Source organism: Danio rerio, chromosome 10 (genome assembly GCF_052040795.2).
Source record: "Danio rerio strain M-AB ecotype USA chromosome 10, GRCz13ab, whole genome shotgun sequence".
Taxonomy (NCBI): Eukaryota; Metazoa; Chordata; class Actinopteri; order Cypriniformes; family Danionidae; genus Danio; species Danio rerio.
This window is the reverse complement of record NC_141030.1, coordinates 2,495,001-2,515,323: the sequence shown is the minus strand read 5'-3', so window position 1 is coordinate 2,515,323 and position 20,323 is coordinate 2,495,001. Positions and strand designations below refer to the sequence as shown.

General features: G+C 37.1%; 1 protein-coding gene and 1 long non-coding RNA gene across 8 annotated transcripts in view; both read right to left on the bottom strand.

Annotated features, from left to right (window-relative positions):
- cntnap3 (contactin associated protein family member 3) overlaps window positions 1–20,323 on the bottom strand; it is a 231,396-nt gene that overhangs the window by 116,131 nt on the left and 94,942 nt on the right. For all 7 annotated transcript variants that reach the window (XR_015500683.1, XM_087269955.1, XM_087269957.1 and 4 more), the window contains exons 4-5: window positions 19,840–19,987; window positions 8,699–8,902 (exon numbers count right to left, since the gene is read on the bottom strand). Coding sequence is in view for 6 of the 7 variants with exons in the window: in XM_087269955.1 (XP_087126081.1) it covers window positions 8,699–8,902; window positions 19,840–19,987 (352 nt within the window). In the remaining variant the exon portion in view is untranslated. The remainder of the gene's footprint in view (window positions 1–8,698; window positions 8,903–19,839; window positions 19,988–20,323) is intronic.
- LOC147841944 (uncharacterized) lies at window positions 341–7,175 on the bottom strand. Its single transcript, XR_015500729.1, has 3 exons — window positions 5,854–7,175; window positions 3,538–4,799; window positions 341–2,199 (listed from the first exon to the last, which is right to left on the bottom strand). It is a non-coding gene; the product is annotated as an uncharacterized LOC147841944 (long non-coding RNA).

Sequence of the window (20,323 nt, the reverse complement as noted above, 5' to 3'; positions counted from 1 at the left end):
TATTCATATAACCCTGAATGCCATCCTAAAGATTCTCCTTGCTGCTGTAAACAAAACTCATCCACAAAATGACACCTGAATGTCATCCTGTTTACGCAACGGGAACATTTCGGTTGCCTTTTCTTCCCAAAAATACACCAGTTCCTAATATAACCGTACAAACACACAGCAGAAGTGTGTCAAGATTTGGCTGCCCGAGTGTCAAATCTGAGTATCTCCAAATCGGCCCACGCCACAGTTTATTTCACACATCTGCAGCTGAGAGCGCGTCAACTTCAGAAGGTGTAAAGTCAGTTATCGAGGCTTTAAAATGTATTACAGTTTTTTTTGTTTATTTTTTACAGCAGAAGCTCATGAATTCTACAAAAGTCAAATGTGTATGCAAAGTTTTTAGCTGATCTAAACTGAGCTAAAAGTGTGCTGTGTTTCATATTCACATATGCCAGTCAACAATGCAAAAAAAGAGAAGTTGTCTTGTTTCTAGTCCAAATATCTAACGATTCATAATTCAAGAAGCTTTTTTTTCTAGACAGGCACAACATATTGGCTTGTTTTAAGGAAAAATATGCTAAAATGAAGTGAGTTTATCCTTAAAACAAGCAAAATAATCTTTTGTCAAAAAGAAAAAAACTAAATTAATTTGCTCACCTCTCTTAACTCACTTATTGACAGATTAAAATAATTAAGAACTATTACATACAGTTGAAACCAGAAGTTTACCTACACTCAAAAGGAACCTAGCCATTTTAAAAAAATGTCTGATTCTAAATCATTCTGTTTAGTATCCTTCCACAAGCTTCTCACAATAGTTTGCAGGAATTTTTGGCCCATTCCTCCTGACAATATGGGTGTAACTGAGTCAGATGTGTAGACTGTCTTGCTCGCACAAGCTTTTTCAACTCTGCTCACACATTTTCTATAGGATTGAGATCAGGGCTTTGTGATGGCCACTCCAAAACATTCAATCTGTTGTCCTTAAAGCACGTTTGAACTAATTTAACAGTACGCTTAGGGTCATGGTTTGTTTGGAAGACCCATCTGTGGCCAAGTTTTAATTTCCTGGCTGATGTCTTGAGATGTTGCTTCAGTATTTCCCCATAATGTTCTGTCTTCATGATGCCATCTATGCTGTGAAGTGGACCAGTCCCTCCTGCAGCAAAACAGCCCCACAACATGATGCTGCCGCCCCCATACTGCACAGTTGGGATGGTGTTCCTAGGCTTGTAAGCTTTCCCCTTTGTCCTCCAAATGTAACACTGCTCATTATTATCCACCAGAGCACAGGACATGTCTCCAACAATTATTCTTTTTCCCAGTGTAATTTAGCAAACTGTAATCTGGCTTTGTTGTTGATTCTGGCTTGTTGATTTTCTCATGTTGTCACACAAGGAAGCAGTGTGTTTGAGGTTTTCCTTCAACACTATTCTACAGTTGTGCCTCCAATTAACACAAATGTTGATTGTCAATTAAAATGTCAATTAGCCAATCAGAAACTTCCAAAACCTCAACACCATCATCTGAGCTTTTCCAGAGGCAGAATCATCTTATTGTATGTAAACTTGACTTTTTACAAAAGTTATAACAATTTATCAAAGATATCTCTCATTATTTTGCTATTAAGCAGAACAGAAACACATTTGATAATCCTAACCTTTTTTAATATTATTCACATTGGAGATCAAAATTAAAGAACAACAACACATTAAGCATTTTTTTGAGCTAAAGCTTAGGCCACCCCACTGGGCTGCGGTAAAATTGTCAATCGTTGACCAGTCCGCTGTGATAAAAAGCTCTGGGGAACACCAGAAGTCAAACAAGCAGAAGAAGAGGTGTTTCTATTCAGCTTTAAACCACGTTGTGGCTCAGCTTAAGTTTTTAGACTTGCGTATTGTCTAGTAATATTTCTTTTAACATTTAATTGAGATTGAAATGTTTTATTTTATTTATCGAGCATTTATTTGAATGATTAAGTTTGACATTTTCTATATACAGTAGTCAACATCTGAAGTGGATCAAAACCTTTCATTAACGTTTTCCTCAAATTATTGAACAACACCCATTCATGTCTTAGAACATTCATTTATTAATTTTTCTTCAACTTAGTCCCTTATTTATCAGGGGTTGCCACAGCAGAATGAACCGCCAATTATTCCAGCATATGTTTTATGCAGCGGATGCCCTTCCAGCTGCAACCCAGTACTGGGAAACACCCATACATACTTATTCACACATACGCTCATACACTACGGCCAATTTAGTTCATCCAATTCACCTATAGTGCATGTGTTTGAACTATGGGGGAAACCGGAGCACCCGGAGGAAACCCACGCCAACACGGGGAGAACATGCAAACTCCACAATGCCAACTGACCCAGCCAGGATTCGAACCAGCGACCTTCTTGCTGTAAGGCAACAGTGTTAAGCCTTGTGCTGCCCTTGTCTTAGAACAGATTGGAAAAACTTTCTTGGATTCACTTCAAATGACTACTGTTGAAACATCACACATAAGCAAAAGAAATACTTTTAAAAATGCGTATCGTTACAATACACGGTCCTAGTAATATTGTTGACCAGTTGAGTGTCAAAGGGCAGCACGGTGGCTTAGTGGTTAGCACTGTCACCTCACAGCAAGAAGGTTGCTGGCTCAAGTCCCAGCTGAGTCAGTTGTAGAGTTTGCATGTTCTCCTCATTTTGCCGTGGGTTTCGTCAAGGTGCTATGGTTTCCCCCACAGTCCAAAGACATAGGTGAACTGAATAAGCTGAATTGGTTGTGTATGAGTGTGTGTGTGTGTGTGTGAATAAGTGTGTATGGGTGTTTCCTATTAATGGCTGGAAGGGCATCTGCTGCAATAAACATATTTCAGAATAGTTGGAGGTTCATTTCGCTGTAGCGACCTCTGATAAATAAAGGGACTAAGTCAAATAAAAATGAATAATTGAATGAGTTGAGAGTTAAATTGAAAGTGTTTGGCAAACTACAAAACAAACCAAGTCAACCAAATTATAAAGGATTGTTCAAAACATTGAATATTGAAATTGAAACTATAGTGGGAAAGTTGTGGACAAAGCCTGAAGCACTGGAGCACAATACAAAGCGACAGATTGATGAATGCAAACTACCGGCAAAATAAAAGAGTTTGGGATATGGGGCATAAATCTTCATGTCACAGCTTGTTTGCGGATGTATTTTCCGGCACAGACAGCAGCGAGCGCTTGCCAGAGACGAACATCTGCCTCTGCATCAAAACAACAACAACATCATGAGCGTCACATGAAAACCCAGTTGTGCTCCACTGACTCATTCTGATCAGCAGACCTGCACTGTATGCGAGTAAGCGAGTAAACCCATCGCCTTGAAAGTGACAAGTTGACTTTACTTAATAAATGTAAAGTGTTTCTGTTACAACTTTGAACTATAAAGTTCAATCAATAATTTTCCTTCGGCTTAGTCTGTGATTATCAGGGGTCGCTACAGCAGAATGAACCACCAACTATTCCAGCATATTTTTACGCAGCAGATGCCCTTCCAGGATCAACCTGGGAAACACCCATACACACAAATTAATTTTAAGAGGAGCATGGGATATGATTGAGCATCTGTAATCAGTAATAATCCATCAGAGTGATCCAAGCTTACTATAAATGGATTGTTTTCTCCCTACTGCTCTATCTTCGTTTTGGAAGAATCCCCCCTTCCACCCCAGCTCCTCCTTTTCATCCCATTTCTAAGGGGAGCTCTCGAGACCTGATTTTGGATTCCCTTGTATGCTTATTGAGCCTTGGGCTCAAGTATCTCTGAGCTCAGGGTTCTCTCCCGGGCAACATGCCAAACCTGCTATAAATGCCAAGTATATCTAAGTAACTCTTGAAACACATTCGTACATCTCTTCTTTATTCAGATTGTAAAACCTTTTTTTTTTGGTCCAAAACATTACCAGAGTACACTTACAGGAAAGCACTCTTTCAGTCTTTCTACTTCTACTCTTGAATCCTTCTGTAATCATTTGTCATATTTACTATCAATTTCAGCATGAAAATGGTTTCCAAGTAAAACGCGGCACCATTTCTTCTTCAGTGTGGTTGGTGGAGCCTCCAGACACAGATCTGTGGCAGGAAACAGTATAAAAGCTGCCTAAAGAGATTTATTGTCAACATTCAGGCCTAAACGGCAACATTTTAATGTCCAATAAAACACTCCTGAGCGACGGCTCTGAGGTACAGTGTCCTCACGGCACAGTAAATCTCATGTAAAGGCGAGAAATGCATGGCCATCATCATCTCCAAACAACAACAGCAGAACACGACGAGCATTTTCCATAAACAGAGTTAAGCCGTTATCAACATAAGAAACACTTCCAGAAACTCTTCTAATAAATGACAACTGGCTGCTTCGTTTTGCTTCATCATTTGGCAACATTGATGTCATATAGACATTAAATTTACATCTAACACTGGTGTCAACAAAACACATGAAAATTGATTACAGAACTTTCCTTTTTTTGTTGCAAATTTTTATGTGGATTTAACATTTAGCAATTAAGTTGTCCCAAAAAAAACAAAAAAAATCAGGCGAAATTTACACAATTTCCCCACTTTAAAAACACGTCAAAAATACATCAAACATGCAAATTGATTTGATGTTAACTGACTACCTTGAAGTCTAAACGAATTTAGACAAATTTAAATAAATTAACATTTAATATTGGTTTCAAAAATGACTTTAAAAATGAATTACAAGACTTTTCTTAATCGATATCTGATGTTTTTTTGAGTCAAGCAGCTCCATGTTCATATCGCCTCTGGACCAATGACTGTAAAAAACATGGACGACGCGACAGCCCATTTTCCCATTGAACGCCTTGAGGGCAAAACGCCTGCTTGACGGGCACAAACTGTCGCAAAAGACTGCTGAAATTGGAGCCTTGACATGCGCAGAAGGACTGTCTGATGGAGCCAGAGGAGGAGCCGCGAAAATGAGCTGAGTCGAGCTTCCAACCAAACGCTTTATGTAAAATCAACCACGCCCCCCGAACTTCTCAGCATGCGTTTGCGTTCATATCAACACAAATGGATGTAATAACGTTAACAAATATGAGGGTTTTATATATTCAATCGCTCCAGCTCCAGGCGCAGCGCACATATCCTACTCGCGGCGTCGTGGGCTGATTCTGGCTCGCATGCGGCAGCGCCGGCTCGCTCGGCCGCCGCATCTGCCTCGATTGACTTGGGCTGGAATCGGGCAGTGAGTCCAGGCATCCGGAGTAGGTCCAGCAGAGGTAGTCAGTCTGAGCTCTGAGGGGTAAGTCTCCGGCAGGCGAGAATCTAGCCAGAACTGGCCCGAGTGTGTTTTGCTATCTGGGTGGTTAGGCGTGTATCAGCAAACTAATAAAGCCCGAAAAAAGCCCTGACCTTAGCGAATATTAAACAGTGTTCCACCAGATCATGTATGTCAGAAACTGTAGTTTACTGCTGAACTCATTTTGTCATGGTAAAATAACACAGAAATCTAATAATAACACTTCAGTCTCCTGCCGAAGCTCAGACGCGCTGCTTTGAGAAACTGTCAATCACAGCTGTCAATCACGATGACACGCCCAGCATTAAATTACTGCTAAAAACAAACTGTTTACAAAAATGAAGATCTGCACCTATCTCAGCACAATAACCAGTGCCTTAATCGACCAGAACCATCTTTCAGGACTTTTTATTGCAAGTGTAATAATTTTTTTTATTTGGGCTCAAGTCTCCTTCATTAACACGGAGGAGGCGGGCTTTATGACTTGTACTGCAGCCAGCCCCCAGGGGGTGATCTAACGGCAGAGACCTTCACTCAAACGCAGGCTTGCGGCACACTTGCTCTGGACATCTTCTTCAAATGTGCGCTCGCATTGACAGTTTTGCGTTTGAGCGCCCCCAAGTGCTGGTTACTGTAACTTCAGCAGCTCCGTGTACGTGAACAAAAGTGCCAACCTGATTGGTGGAGAAAGTTTTGATGCGGCGCATCAAAACAAAACAAAAAACAAGCATAAGGCGTTTTTTTTTTTAAATGACGCTTTGGCGCTTGCCGTTTTGTGCATGTGCACGATCACATTGACGCCCTTTATTTAGTCATTGACGCCCTTTATTTAGTCAAACGTTGACGGAATATGCGAGCAAAAAACTTCTCGTTGTGCACAGGCCTTAAGATGTTAATTTGATGTAGTTTAAACATCAAGGTAGTTAACATGCAGTAAACAGTATAAAATTGCCTAAAATATATCTATAGTGAACATTCAGCCCTAATCGGCAACATTTTAATGTCCAACAAAACAATCCGGAGTGAACTACAATGTCCTGACAGCACAGTAAATCTGATTTAGAAACGAGAAATGCATGGCCATCATCATCTCCAAAAAACAACAGCAGAACAAGACGAGCATTTCCCAAAATCTGCCAGGAGAAACACTTTGGCACTTCCAGAAACTCCTGTAATAAATGACAACTGGCTGCTTCGATTTACTTGATATTATGGTGAAAGAGTGTGGAAAGTGTGGCTGTCAGACTTTTTTACGATGGAAAAGGCCAAGAGCAGGTGGACAATCAGAGATTTACAGACCCGAGGCATTCAGACTCCTCTAGACCACCCCAACTGAGGTCAGAGAGACTTCAGAAATGTCTGAGATCTGATCAAAACAGCGCACGCTTCCTCCGGCGCTGTAATCTGCACATTTACAAATGCCAAAGTCAAACGTAAATGGCAAATCGAACGCAGACGTTTAATTGTCAAACTGCAGCTCCACAAGCACAGACTAAGACTGCAAGAGAAAATATGCAAAAGAAGAGCCATAAATGAGATCACTTTATTATCCTGTCTGTTTCTCCAATGCTTTCCACTAGCAGCATACTTCAGTGTATGGTTAGGTTTAGAAAAAAATCTCATCAGGATATAAGCCATCTCGCATCCTGATAATGTACATATCACAATATAGTGCCATTTCTGTACTGTTTTGACAACATGTGAAGGCTTTTTTTCTTACTCAGAAATGTACTTATTTATATGTGACCTTTATTTATGTATACAGCTGAAGTCAGTATTATTAGCCCCCCTGTTTATTTTTTCCTCCAATTTCTGTTTAACGTAGAGCAGATTTTTTTTCAACACATTTCTAATCATAACAGTTTTAATAACTCATCTCTAATAACTGATTTATTTTATCTTTGCCATGATGCAGTAAATAATACTTGACTAGATATTTTTTAAGACACTTCTATACAGCTTAAAGTGACATGTAAAGGCTTAACTAGGTTAATTAGGGTAACTAGGCAGGTTAGGGTAATTAGGCAAGTTATTGTATAATGATGGGTTGTTTTGTAGACCTTTGAAAAAAAATTCGCTTAAAGGGGCTAATAATATTGTCCCTAAAAGGGTGTTTAAAAATGAATAACTGCTTTTATTCTAGCCAAAATAAAACAAATAAGACTTTCTCCAGAAGAAAAAAATATTATTAGACATACGGTGAAAATTTCCTTGCTCTGTTAAACATCATTTGGGAAATATTTAGGCATAGTAAATATTATTATTTACTATGCCAAATATTATATTGGGAAATATAATGTTAGGCAAGTAAAAAAAATAGCTTAAAGGGACTAATATTTTGGTTGAAAATTTAAAAGGAAAAAAATCAAAAGGGAAGGGGCTATTCATACATTCATTCATTCATTCATTCATTCATTTTCTTGTCGGCTTAGTCCCTTTATTAATTCGGGGTCGCCACAGCAGAATGAACCGCCAACTTATCCAGCAAGTTTTTACACAGCGGATGCCCTTCCAGCCGCAACCTATCTCTGGGAATGGGAAGGGGCTAATGATTCTGAATTCAATACATACATATATTCAGTTGAAGTCAGAATTATTAGCCCCCCTTGGGGAAAATTAGGGAAAAATAAACTAATATTTTTCTAATACTAGAAACTAATACTAAATAAAGGGGGCTAATATATATATATATATATATATATATATATATATATATATATATATATATATATATATATATATATATATATATATATATATATATATATATATATATATATATATACATATATATATATATTAGCCCCCCTGTTTATTTTTCCCTAATATATATATATATATAGGTCCTTATGAAACAGAAAATAGTCACATCAGCCTTTCACCAGGAGATTTTAGTGGCTGAACAACACTTCTGTGCATATAACCTTTTCATAACAACACAATCTACATCAGCTTTGCGTGACTAAAAATAGTTTTAAAACAGAACATTACCTGTCTAAAAGAAATTCTCCAGCCACTGTGTCATCCTTTTTCCAGCCTGCAAAACTCACTCCAATATGGATTCAGGATTTTACCGAGTTTTGATTCAGCATTTGTTTTTACTGCTGTCTCTTGAGCACGTGCAAATGGCAGATCTGCGTAAACGGGTGCACAGTTGTACATATCTACATCTGCTGACATATAGTTTAGGCTACTTATCAGAATTATGGATCTATTATTTTAATCATTACTATTGGAATATGAAGAGACTTTTAACCAGCACAACAAAACATGTTTCTGAAGACAAACACCTGCTGCACCTTTAATGTCTGAAACTAAATCATTTTACAGATAAGAGGCTCACTGATCACCCTAAATGAAGGTGTTTGTGGATCCCAGCAGATGCATTATGAAAGTCAGTACCTTTTTTTAGCTGCAGTATAAGTCTTCCTTTGAACAGGTCCAGAGTCAGTGTGTGTCCGCTGTGAGCCTCCATGTGCAGCAGAAGGCCGGAGCTCTGCATGGTTTTGAAGTTCATGGATAACATGTCTTTATCTGCAGGATTGACACCGGGATCCGGCCTGTAGAGCAGGTGAGCAGCACCATCAAAACCAGCCACGTCTGACCCTGAGGACACACGAGGAGAACTGATGGAAAAACAGCTCAATGATCAGAGGCAACAGAGCAGGCTGATTGGATGAGACTGAAGGGCTTAATTCTGCAAAAAAAAAAAGTCTGGATCAGACCCCGGGCATTTTAGGGCCCCCATGCCACATGTGGCCTGCTGGACTTCTTTGATCGGCCCGCATGAAGTATTTGTAATGTAAAATGTAATGTAATGTGTGTTTATACAGCGCATTTATTGTGTATGGCCATACACCCAAAGCGCTTCACAATCATGAGGGGGGTTTCTCCACACCACCACCAGTGTGCAGCCTCCACTTGGATGATGCGACGGCTGCCACAGGACAACGGCGCCAGTGCGCTCACCACACACCAGCTATTGGTGGAGAGACAGTAATAGAGCCAATTCGGTGGAGAGGGGATGATTGGGAGGCCATGATCGTTAGGGCCGATAGAGGGACTTTGGCCAGGACACCGGGGTTACACCCCTGCTCTTTTACGAGAAGTGCCATGGGATTTTTAATGACCACAGAGAGTCAGGACCTCAGTTTAACGTCTCATCAGAAAGACGGCGCCCACTGACAGTACAGTGTCCCCTTCACTTTTACTGGGGCATTAGGACTCACACAGACCACAGGTTGAGCGCCCCCTGCTGGCCTCACTAACACCACTTACAACAGCAACCTAGTGTTCCCTAGTGGTCTCCATCCAGGTACTGACCAGGCTCAGCCCTGCTTAGCTTCAGTGAGTAACCGGTCTTGGGCTGCAGGGTGACATCCCACATAGCAAAATTTCTCTGGCCCAGCTCTGGCCCACACAATCAGGTTTTGCTTGGCCCACATGCCGCAGTGAATTACAATACATGACCAAATCTGGCTTCCAGACAAGGGCCAATCACGGACCATATCTGGGCCAAGTCTCAGCCAAGTTAATAACTCCTAACTGGGCCTGAACTGGGCCAGATAGGTTGGTGTGTCACGATTGCAATGAAATTGATAAACCCATGGAGTGATGCGCTTTAGGCACACTATGGGCACGCTTTTTCTTAAAGTGACCTGATTGGTAGAATTTTTTTTCTTTACTCAAAAATGATTTTAGTGTATTTTAAATGTGGGTCAAGACCGGCCAAACTCACATGGCCTACTTATCAAATTTTTCAATCTGGGCCAAATACTACGTTTTTCATCTGGCCCAAATCTTGTGTGCCGGCTTAAAGACGGTGCCACCTCTGCCAAACCCGGGCCATGTTTGGCCCACATGCTGTATGCCAGTGCCGGATGAATGCCTGCTGTGCCAGCTTTATGCCAAATCTGGGCCAGAATTCTTTGCTACTAGGGATGGCAAGTTATTTAATTTAAATTCAACCGCATACACGGCCTTGCAATGCGCAGGTCTTAAGTTGCGAGTCAACAAAAGGGGACTTTCACCTATAGCGTCTTTACATAGCTAATAAGAAGAGGTACGCATGCGGTATGTCACACTCACGTTTTCCAAGCGCTGCAAAACATTTCAGAGTGCCAGGCAGCATCACACATTATATGGAATTACACAGTAATGAAACTAATTACCTCAGATTAACGATTAAACAAATGCAGATGCAGATATTCTCTCAGCGATGATCATTACATCACATATCCACCTCACATTCAACCTGACTTTAGTGCACATAACTAGTATATACAGTTGAAGTCAGAATTATTAGCCCCCTGTTTATTTTTTCCCCAATTTCTGTTTAACGGAGAGACGATTTATTCAATACATTTCTAAACATAATAGTTTTAATAACTCATCTCTAATAACTGATTTATTTTATCTTTGTCATGATGACAGTAAATAATATTTGACTAGATAATCTCCAGGGTACTTCTATACAGCTTAAAGTGATATTTAAAGGCTTGATTAGGTTAATTTGGTTAACTAGGCAGGTTAGGGTAATTAGGCAAGTTATTGTATAACGATGGTTTGCTTTGTAGACTTATTAGGGGCTAATAATGTTGTCCTTAAAATTGTGTTTAAAAAATTAATAACTGCTTTGATTGTGGCCAAAATAAAACAAATAAGACTTTCTCCAGAAGAAAAAATATTATCAGACATTCTATGAAAATTTCCTAGCTCTGATAAACATCATTTGGGAAATATTAAAAAAAGAAAAAAAATCCAAAGGGAGGCTTATAATTCTGACTCTGAACTGTATAATTATACAACAGTTCTGTCTGGTTCTTGAATCTGATTGGCTGATATCCAAGCAATATTTTGCAATAACACAACTCCTATATTCATACTCCTCCGGGTGCTCCAAAGTCCAAAGTGTTTGAAAAACCTGCAATCATTGATTTTCTTAGTAGGAAAATCAAGTACCATGGAAGTCAACGGTTACAGATATCTAACTTTTTCAAAATAGCTTTGTTTGTACATTATGTTGTCCAACAGTAGCAATATTTGTCAAACTGTAGAGTGTCCTCTGCTTGTCACTGTATGTGGGCGGAGTAATACACAAAGGTGAGGGTGAAGAGGCCAGACGTGTGCTGTTATTTGCAGAATATTGCACAGCAATCAGCCAATCAGATTCAAGAAACAAACAGATAGATAGCTAGATAGATGGATAGATACATAGACAGATAGACAGATAGACAGACAGACAGACAGACAGACAGACAGACAGATAGACAGACAGACAGACAGACAGACAGACAGTAAGTTTATTTAAAAAGCTCATTTATAAACGAACTGGCAACTGGCACTGACCAAAGTACTGAGCAAAATCATGTCATATTCTAAAAAAAGAGTAAAATAACAATAAAAGTCATAATAAGAATAATAGTATGACTGTTAAAATGCACAATCAATATTAAAAGCCAGGGAAGGCAATAGAATAAACATGTGTTTTAATTCTGGACTTAAAAATAAAGAGAGAATAAGCACTCGTAATGTCTGGTGGCAGCTGGTTGCACAAACATGGAGCAGTGTAAGCAAAGGCTCTATCTCCTTTCAGTTTAGGTCGTGACTGAGAAAATTGTAGTAAAACTTTATTTGATGACCTAAGGATTAAATGAACTTCATTAAAAGTTAACTAATTAATAAACTAACATAGCAACAATAAATAATACATTGTGATGCATAACAATAAAATAAATTAGTAAATAAAAAAACAAATAAAGATAAACAAAGTTGAAATAAATAATAATGAACTGAAGCAAAATAAATATTTAGTTATTCATCAGTGAACAATAATGAAATACAATACATAATTGAACAAACAAATAAATAACATTGGGTAAGTAAATAATGAACTATACATAAAATACGTTACAACAAAATATAAATAATGGATAAATAAACATTAACAAAGCAAAATATGTAAATAAACAGTCACAATAAATACCAAAATAAATAATAGATAATATTTAAAAAATAAATAGATAAATAAATAAACAAACAAATAATTAAATGAATAAATGAATAAATTATTAAAATAAATAAATAAATAACTTATTAAATAAATGAATATATGAATAAATATATTTCTAACAAATAATTAATAAAATAAATACATAAACAAACAAACAAAAAATATGAAATAATTTAAATAAATAAAAAATAAATAAATAAATGAATAAATAAATAAAAAATGAATAAATGAATGAATGCATGAATGAATGAATGAAAAAATATATTTAAAACAAATAATTAATCAAATAAATACATAAACAAACAAACAAATAAATAAATTATTAAATAATTTAAATAAATAAGTAAATAAATAAATAAATAATAAATGAATGCATGCATGCATGCATGTATGCATGAATGAATGAATGAATGCATGAATAAATTATTTAATAAATGAATGATTTAATAAACAAACTAATAAATAAAAATAATTAATAAGAAATGGCTTTTTAAAAAGTACAATTTATAATGTCTTCATAACAATCGTGTTTATGACAGATTTATAACAAGTTATGTTGTCTTGACAATGTCAATTGCCATGACAGTTGCCATGACCAAGACAAAAACAAGTTATGATGTATTTATTTATGTCAAGTTGTCATTGAAAACAATGTCATTTGCGTTTAAAATTGCATAACTGAGCAAATGACATTGATAATCATTAGTTATAAAGATGCATAAAATCTCATTCCCATTCATGACAGGTTTCATGTCATGATTCTAAATGTTTAATGACAGTCTTATGAACACCCCTTCAAGTAAAGTGTTACCAAACAAACAAACAAAGTAGTCTGACCTCCTGAAACACTCGGCGACACTTTCGAGACATTGATCTGTTTGTTTGTGCAGTCGGCATGTCAACAACCCCTCGAGGGCAAGTATTAAACTGATAATTAATGTGGAAAACAACATCGTCGTGCAGGTCTGATGTATGGAGGAACAGCTCAGCATCTTCACCTGTGCAGAGAGAGTTTAAACCTGAGGTCGACAGAAATGATGCAAGTGCCTGACACTCTCCAACACCAGCACCAGCTCCATAGATAAATTATACATCTGTGCGAATAACAGCCCGTTCCTAATGGTCTGCTGTATTCATGAAGATGGACACGAGCCAAACACTCTGTTAATGCACTCCAGGCAAATAAACATTGTATAAATGTTGACAGGTGCTTTTGCTGACAGCTCTCGATGACAGAGACAGTCGAAAAATGCAGTTTTGCCCTTGTGGAATTCACTGACAATAGAGCTCATTTCTACAGAGCCACAGGACAAAAGATGCCCTGGAGGACACCCACACGAACACAGGGATTATTATTATTATTATTATTATCATTATTATTATTATTATGGTTATTATTATTATTATTATGGTTATTATTATTATTATTATTATTATTGTTATTACTATTATTATGGTTATTATTATTATTATTATTATTATTATTATTATTATTGGTATTATTATTATTATTATTATTATGGTTATTATTATTATTATTATTATTATTATTATTGTTGTTGTTATTATTATTCTTATTATGGTTATTATTATTATTATTATGGTTATTATTATTATTATTATTATTATTATTATTATTATTATTATTATAATGGTTATTATTTGTCTGTTTATATATTTATTTATTTTTCACTTGTTTTTTATATTAACATTTATAATTTATTTACATATATATTTTATAGATATTATTATATTATATTTACTATATTATTTTATTTACTAATTTATTTCTATTTCCATGTTTCTATTAGTGTAATTTTATTTTGTTATTTAACTTTTTTTATTCATTAGTACATTCATTTGTTCATTCATTTATTCATTCATTCATTTTCTTGTCGGCTTAGTCCCTTTATTAATCCGGGGTCGCCACAGCGGAATGAACTGCCAACTTATCCAGCAAGTTTTTATGCAGCGGATGCCCTTCCAGCCGCAACCCATCTCTGGGAAACATCCACACACACTACCGACAATTTAGCCTACCCAATTCACCTGTACCGCATGTCTTTGGACTGTGGGGGAAACCGGAGCACCCGGAGGAAACCCACGCGAAGGCAGGGAAAACATGCAAACTCCACACAGAAACGCCAACTGAGCCGAGGTTCGAACCAACGAACCAGCAACCTTCTTGCTGTGAGGCGACAGCACTACCTACTGCGTCACTGCCATGCCCACATTCATTTGTTTTATTTATTTATTTATTTATTTATTTATTAGTAAATTATTTGCTTTCCCAGTGATGGGTTGCAACTGGAAGGGCATCCGCTGCATAAAACATTTGCTGGATAAGTTGCCGGTTCATTTCGCTGTGGCAACCCCTGATTAATAGGCTGAAAAGAAAATGAATGAAATAAATTATTTGCTTACAAATGTTTTAAATGTAGGTATATTAACATATCATCCTATTTCTTTGTCCGCCCTTGATAACCAAACATTTGCGATTGATTAACCAGTGGAAAGCTTCTCTCGACCTACAAGTGTCGAACTGCTTGTTGTGTTCGGCTTTTGATTTTGCTTTCTAAAGTTGTCATTAGTTGTATGCGATTTTGCATTACTTTTTAATTTAAGCCTACCTTTGTTTGGCTTCGCAGCTGACTGCTCACGTACAACCACAAGGACGAGAGAAACACTAAACAGTTCTAAATATACTCTGAGAGGACATCTACACTGGCAGCAAAATATATGTACACAATTACAAATGGTTAATCAATCCATTTGCTACTTAAATAATCTACAATCTTTTTGTTCATGTTATTATTATAATTTTTGATAGATTTTGCCTGTTTTTATCGATTTTTTTCTGTCATTTAATTCTCATTTGCTGTTAATTTTATTATTCTGATGATGTTATTATATTACACATGTCTAAAATGCTTTGGCAGTCCTGTACAAAGTCTTATACCAATAAGCAACGTGAACTTGAACTAACCCATTGAAAAGAAATGTTTAAAAAATGTTAAAAATCTTTTTTTTTTTTTTTTGTCGCATGTAGTCGACCATTTATGTGTCATGGGTAAAAAGTGTGCCTCAATCCCAACCCAAGCTCATTCTGAAAACATAGTCCCGTGGACGTTTCTGGAGACTGCGAAATACGTCCTGGGAGGTGCGTATGGCTGCATTTCATTTTTTTAAGCGAACGCTACGTGGCTGTGTGACGCCGTTCCCTTTCGAGCTTGCCGGCTGACTGCTTACCTGCGTGTGGAGTTCTTTCCCGCCGCAGCAAGTTTGTCCGGTCAGTTCATTGTGTGCGTTGGCGGACTTCAGATGCAGAGAGGAGGAGTTGACAAAGGCTTCTGGGTTCGAGTCCGGGGAAGAGCGGTTCCAGAAATCAGGTAAGACAAAAACAGAATCCAAAAAATAACGCGAACGAGTTCATAACAGGGTGAGAACGTGGTGAAATCCAAAAACGTGGTTAAAAAAAAAAAAAAACAGACGAGGGCTTTTCTTTTTCTAAACGGCTTTAATAAAATGTTGCTCGGGTTTAGGGAAGTGAGCGGGCGGGCGGGTCAATCTGTAAAACTGGTTGGGTTTAAGGAAGGAGGAGGGTGGGTCAGCTGATTGGCTGGTCGCGCAGTCAATCATTCGATCAGTCAAACAGCGGCCTCTGGTGGGTTGACGCGAGAACAGCGCGGGTGCGAGCGGCACTTGCGAGAGACGTTCGAGATACGAAAAAGCGCACACAGCGCCCTCTCGTGGATTCGCGACAACAAAAACTGCACAAATACGTACCTCCCTGGACGTTTTTTGCGGTTTCCAAAACATCCGCTGGACTACATTTTCAGAATGAGCCTGGGTTGCTCAATCCGGCTAGCACCGCAAGAATGTTTCAAACCTGTGGGAAGCACTGGTATCATTTATTTATTAATGTATTAATGTATTTATTTATTTTATTTTATTAAAATTAATGTTGTTGTTAAAAAAAACTGCAGACTAGGCAATGTGAGCATTACAGAACTCATGGAATTTATGTTTCATTCATACTCATAGCTGGAGGCTGCACAATATCTGACCTGCACACAATGCATGAATAGAGATGCCTGCTGTTTCGAGATGCACATACTACAGCCAATCCAAAGCTTATCTTTCTTTTTCTTTGTACAAAGCAGACTTAATGTGTATCTATTTTGGGAGATGGTAGGCATTTAAAGCCTTGTGCTGCACTTGAAAATACTTTTGGAGCTGTAAAAATCCCTGGTGCTGTGAACAAAACAATGTGTCTATGGATGAAAGTCTGAAACAACACTGTCCTGCTGACCTCGCTGAGAAAGTGAAATCTGGTTAAATTTGATGGCATTATATTCACCAACGACAATCTGAAGGATTTGGAAAGACATGAGGATGAGTATTTAATAACAGAATCGTCGTTAACGCTGTTCAGTCGTTTACATTGTCGCCTCACAGCAAGAAGGTCGCTGGTTTGAGTCCTGGCTGGGTCAGTGTGTGGAGTTTGCATGTTCTCCTCGTGTTGGCGTGGGTTTCCCTCCGAGTGCTGCGTTTTCCCCCACAGGCCAAACACATGCACGATGAATTTGATGAACTAACTGGCCGTAGTGTATGAGTGTGAATGAGTTTGTATGGGTGTGTCCCAGTACTGGTTTGCAGGTGAAAGGACATACGCTGCATAAAAAATATGCCGGAATAGTTTTCCGTTCTTTATGCTGTGGTGACCCCTGACAAATTGAGGACTAAGCCGCTGCAGATGTGAACGAAACAACCTTATATATACCTTATACATATATATACCTTATACATATATATACCTTATACATATATATATATATATGCAGTAATCCTCTAGGATTTTTTCCAGCTGTGGCCGCAGGTCTTTTTTAAACAGATCTACCAACTACCTGTGCCGTTATTTCAATGACAAATGTTGTGAGCGCAGTATTACAAGTCGAGATCGCATTTATGTAATAGACCACAGCATGCAAATCTCTTTGCTTGCAAGCTGATTCCTCTGCTCGTGCACAAAGCTTCTTGCACGCCCCCTCAAATATACGCTGCTCAAGCACAGATCTTCTTGTGCGCTCTCAAATAAATGCTGCTAAAGTGCGATTTAGTGCATTTATGTAACCAGTATATCTCCAACATTTATAAGATTTGCTAGGAATATTTATGAAAGTGTCTAATAGACCCACAGAGCAATATTAATGCATCCTGAAGTAAAGTCAATCGGCTATACATTGTGTTTGCTGGCCTCATGGTTCACGCACCTGTCAGCACGTCACCTTAGAGGGTTAAACAAATAACGCACAGCACTACTACGGTTACAGAAAAGTTTGCGCTGTTATAATTCACTTACCTTTTAATACGTTTTGGTGCGATTATCACCCACTATTAAAAAAACACGACTGAATGTTTTGAATGAAAAACTCTAATGCAGCCATGGCGGGATCAATTTTGGCATGGTGCCCTGCCATGGAAGAATGAATGTAGCAGAAACCATGCATATATATATATATATATATATATATATATATATATATATATATATATATATATATATATATATATATATATATGCATATATATATATATATATATATATATATATATATATATATATATATATATATATATATATATATATATGCATATATATATATATATATATATATATATATATATATATATATATATATATATATATATATATATATGTATATATATATATATATATATATATATATATATATATATATATATATATAAACAATTTTTTTTATAAAAATTACTTAGCATATATGGTATTTTCATATTCAATCAAACAAACAAACAAGCAAAAAATACAAATAAATAAATAAACAAACAAACAAGGATAAGGATATTTACAGGATTCGAAACATAACATAGTAAATTATGGCTTTTGCTTCAGTGGGTTTCAAAATAGTGGTATTTTAAATATGACTCTATTATGAAATAATTTAAAAAGTACATCTGAATGAATTAATGGCTTAGAAATGAGTAAAAATCATTTAGCATACATGAGTTTTTCATAAATAAATAAATGAACAAGTTAAAAAATAATTATATAAAAACATATAATTACAAGAGATTAACAGAATATAGTAAGATATGTGGCGTCTGCTTCAAAGTCTTTTCTAAATAGCAACAAGGCCAACTTCTGTGTCAAAAATTTCTAGCAGTTAAATTATACATTTAAGCCACATATTATATTTAATATGTGATTTTAAAGGGCACACTTTCAAGTGGCTTCTTTCAGCAGAGGTCATGTATACTGTATGCCAGTGGTAAAAAGGCTTCAGGACCTGTATATGGTTCAAACTGGTTTTAGGGAATGAATAAAAATACATATAATGAAGGTCAAACAACTATTGAACAAGTCATCATTTCTCTCAGTAAATATATGTCTAAAGGTGCTGTTGGCTTAAAATGTTCACCAGATGCCAGTAACAACCAAATCAATCGATACATACAAAGAAAACAAATCTATTTAGTTTAGGAATTAAGTTGTGTACAATAAAATCAAATATTGCAGGGAAAGAAGTATTGAAAACATGAAGAAAGGAAGGTGTAAAAACACATGGAAAGCCCAGACAGCAGCTGAAATCTTTTGGAAGTTTTTCAGCACCTGCCCCTCGTCAATGTGAATAAATACTGGTAGGATTCTATCCTGAAGGGCTTATTTGTATGCCCTAATCACTTCGGAGGGTCCTTCTGAAAGGATTAAAGCATATGGATGAGCCCTAACAAATTGAGAGCAGTGTATGACACCAAACAGATTCCCTTCTCAAAATATAATTAGCTAAAGTGTACATCAGTAGTATTTTTCAAAATCCTTCATTCCAAAGGACCCTTTAAAGTGGCCAGTTTTGATCACTTCGATTTGGAACGACACTTCAATATGGCGGCCATGATTTTTTCATGGGCGATGTATCCCATTTGGAACGCACCAATTATCTGCTTCAGTCACAATACCAACATTACCAGATGATGAAGATGAAACCGGTGAGGACATTTCAAGCAAGACAATGATCACAAACACATCCAAGAAAACTGCTTTCAGAAAAGAAAATAAATCTAGGAGAATGGCCAATCCGCTGATCAGAATCCGGCAGAAAATACGAACTAAAGACCAGAGTTCATACTGTACTGTAGATGAGACCCACAGAACCATCAAGATATTTAGGCTCTGTTGCAGTCTAAAAAATCCCCCCTGATGATTTTGCAGTGCATGCAGCTCCATTTTCCATCTTGAAGACTTCTTTAAGCTGTCATGACTAAGAAAGCCTTTCATACAACGTATTAAATACATTTCAGTAGTTCAGTACTTCCTCCTTGTCGTTCCTTTGTTATTACACAAGACTAATAATCCAATAAGGGTTTATTTGCATGTTGTATATTTGTTTAGGTTTTTGCTAAAACTTGAGTCAATTTTTGTCATCGGCTTCTAGGAAATCACGTGTTTAATACTGAGAAAGCAATATATATTGATATATTAAATACTCACTGTATTGGCAGCCGTAAGCCTCAAGCCTCAGGCCGATCCTCCCGTTGGGGTTCCAGTCGAGCGGCAGGATCCGGAGATACTGAGCCACCACTGGTTGCTGGAGTTTGTACATCACTACACTGTCAGCATTGGAGTTCCCAGAAAATGCCTGAAATGGAAAGCACAAAGGCATTACTTGACTGTAAAAGATGAAGAGCATATGCATATGCATATGCATATTTAAAAAGGTACACCTTATTACCAACCCAGGCTTATTATTGATATGTACCTCTGTATATATTTCTGGAGATCATAAAATCCATCCTAGTATGTAAATTGTTTTGTTTTGTTTTCACGAATCCACCAGAGGCATCTATGTTCGTTCTTGCTGTCAATTGCAGAAGAAATGATTGATAAAAGGTTTCTGATTAACCACTGTGATAGCTGAAAGCACTGTGCGACGTGCATGCACGCAAAGGGGAGTCAGATTTGTCCAGGGTGTCAG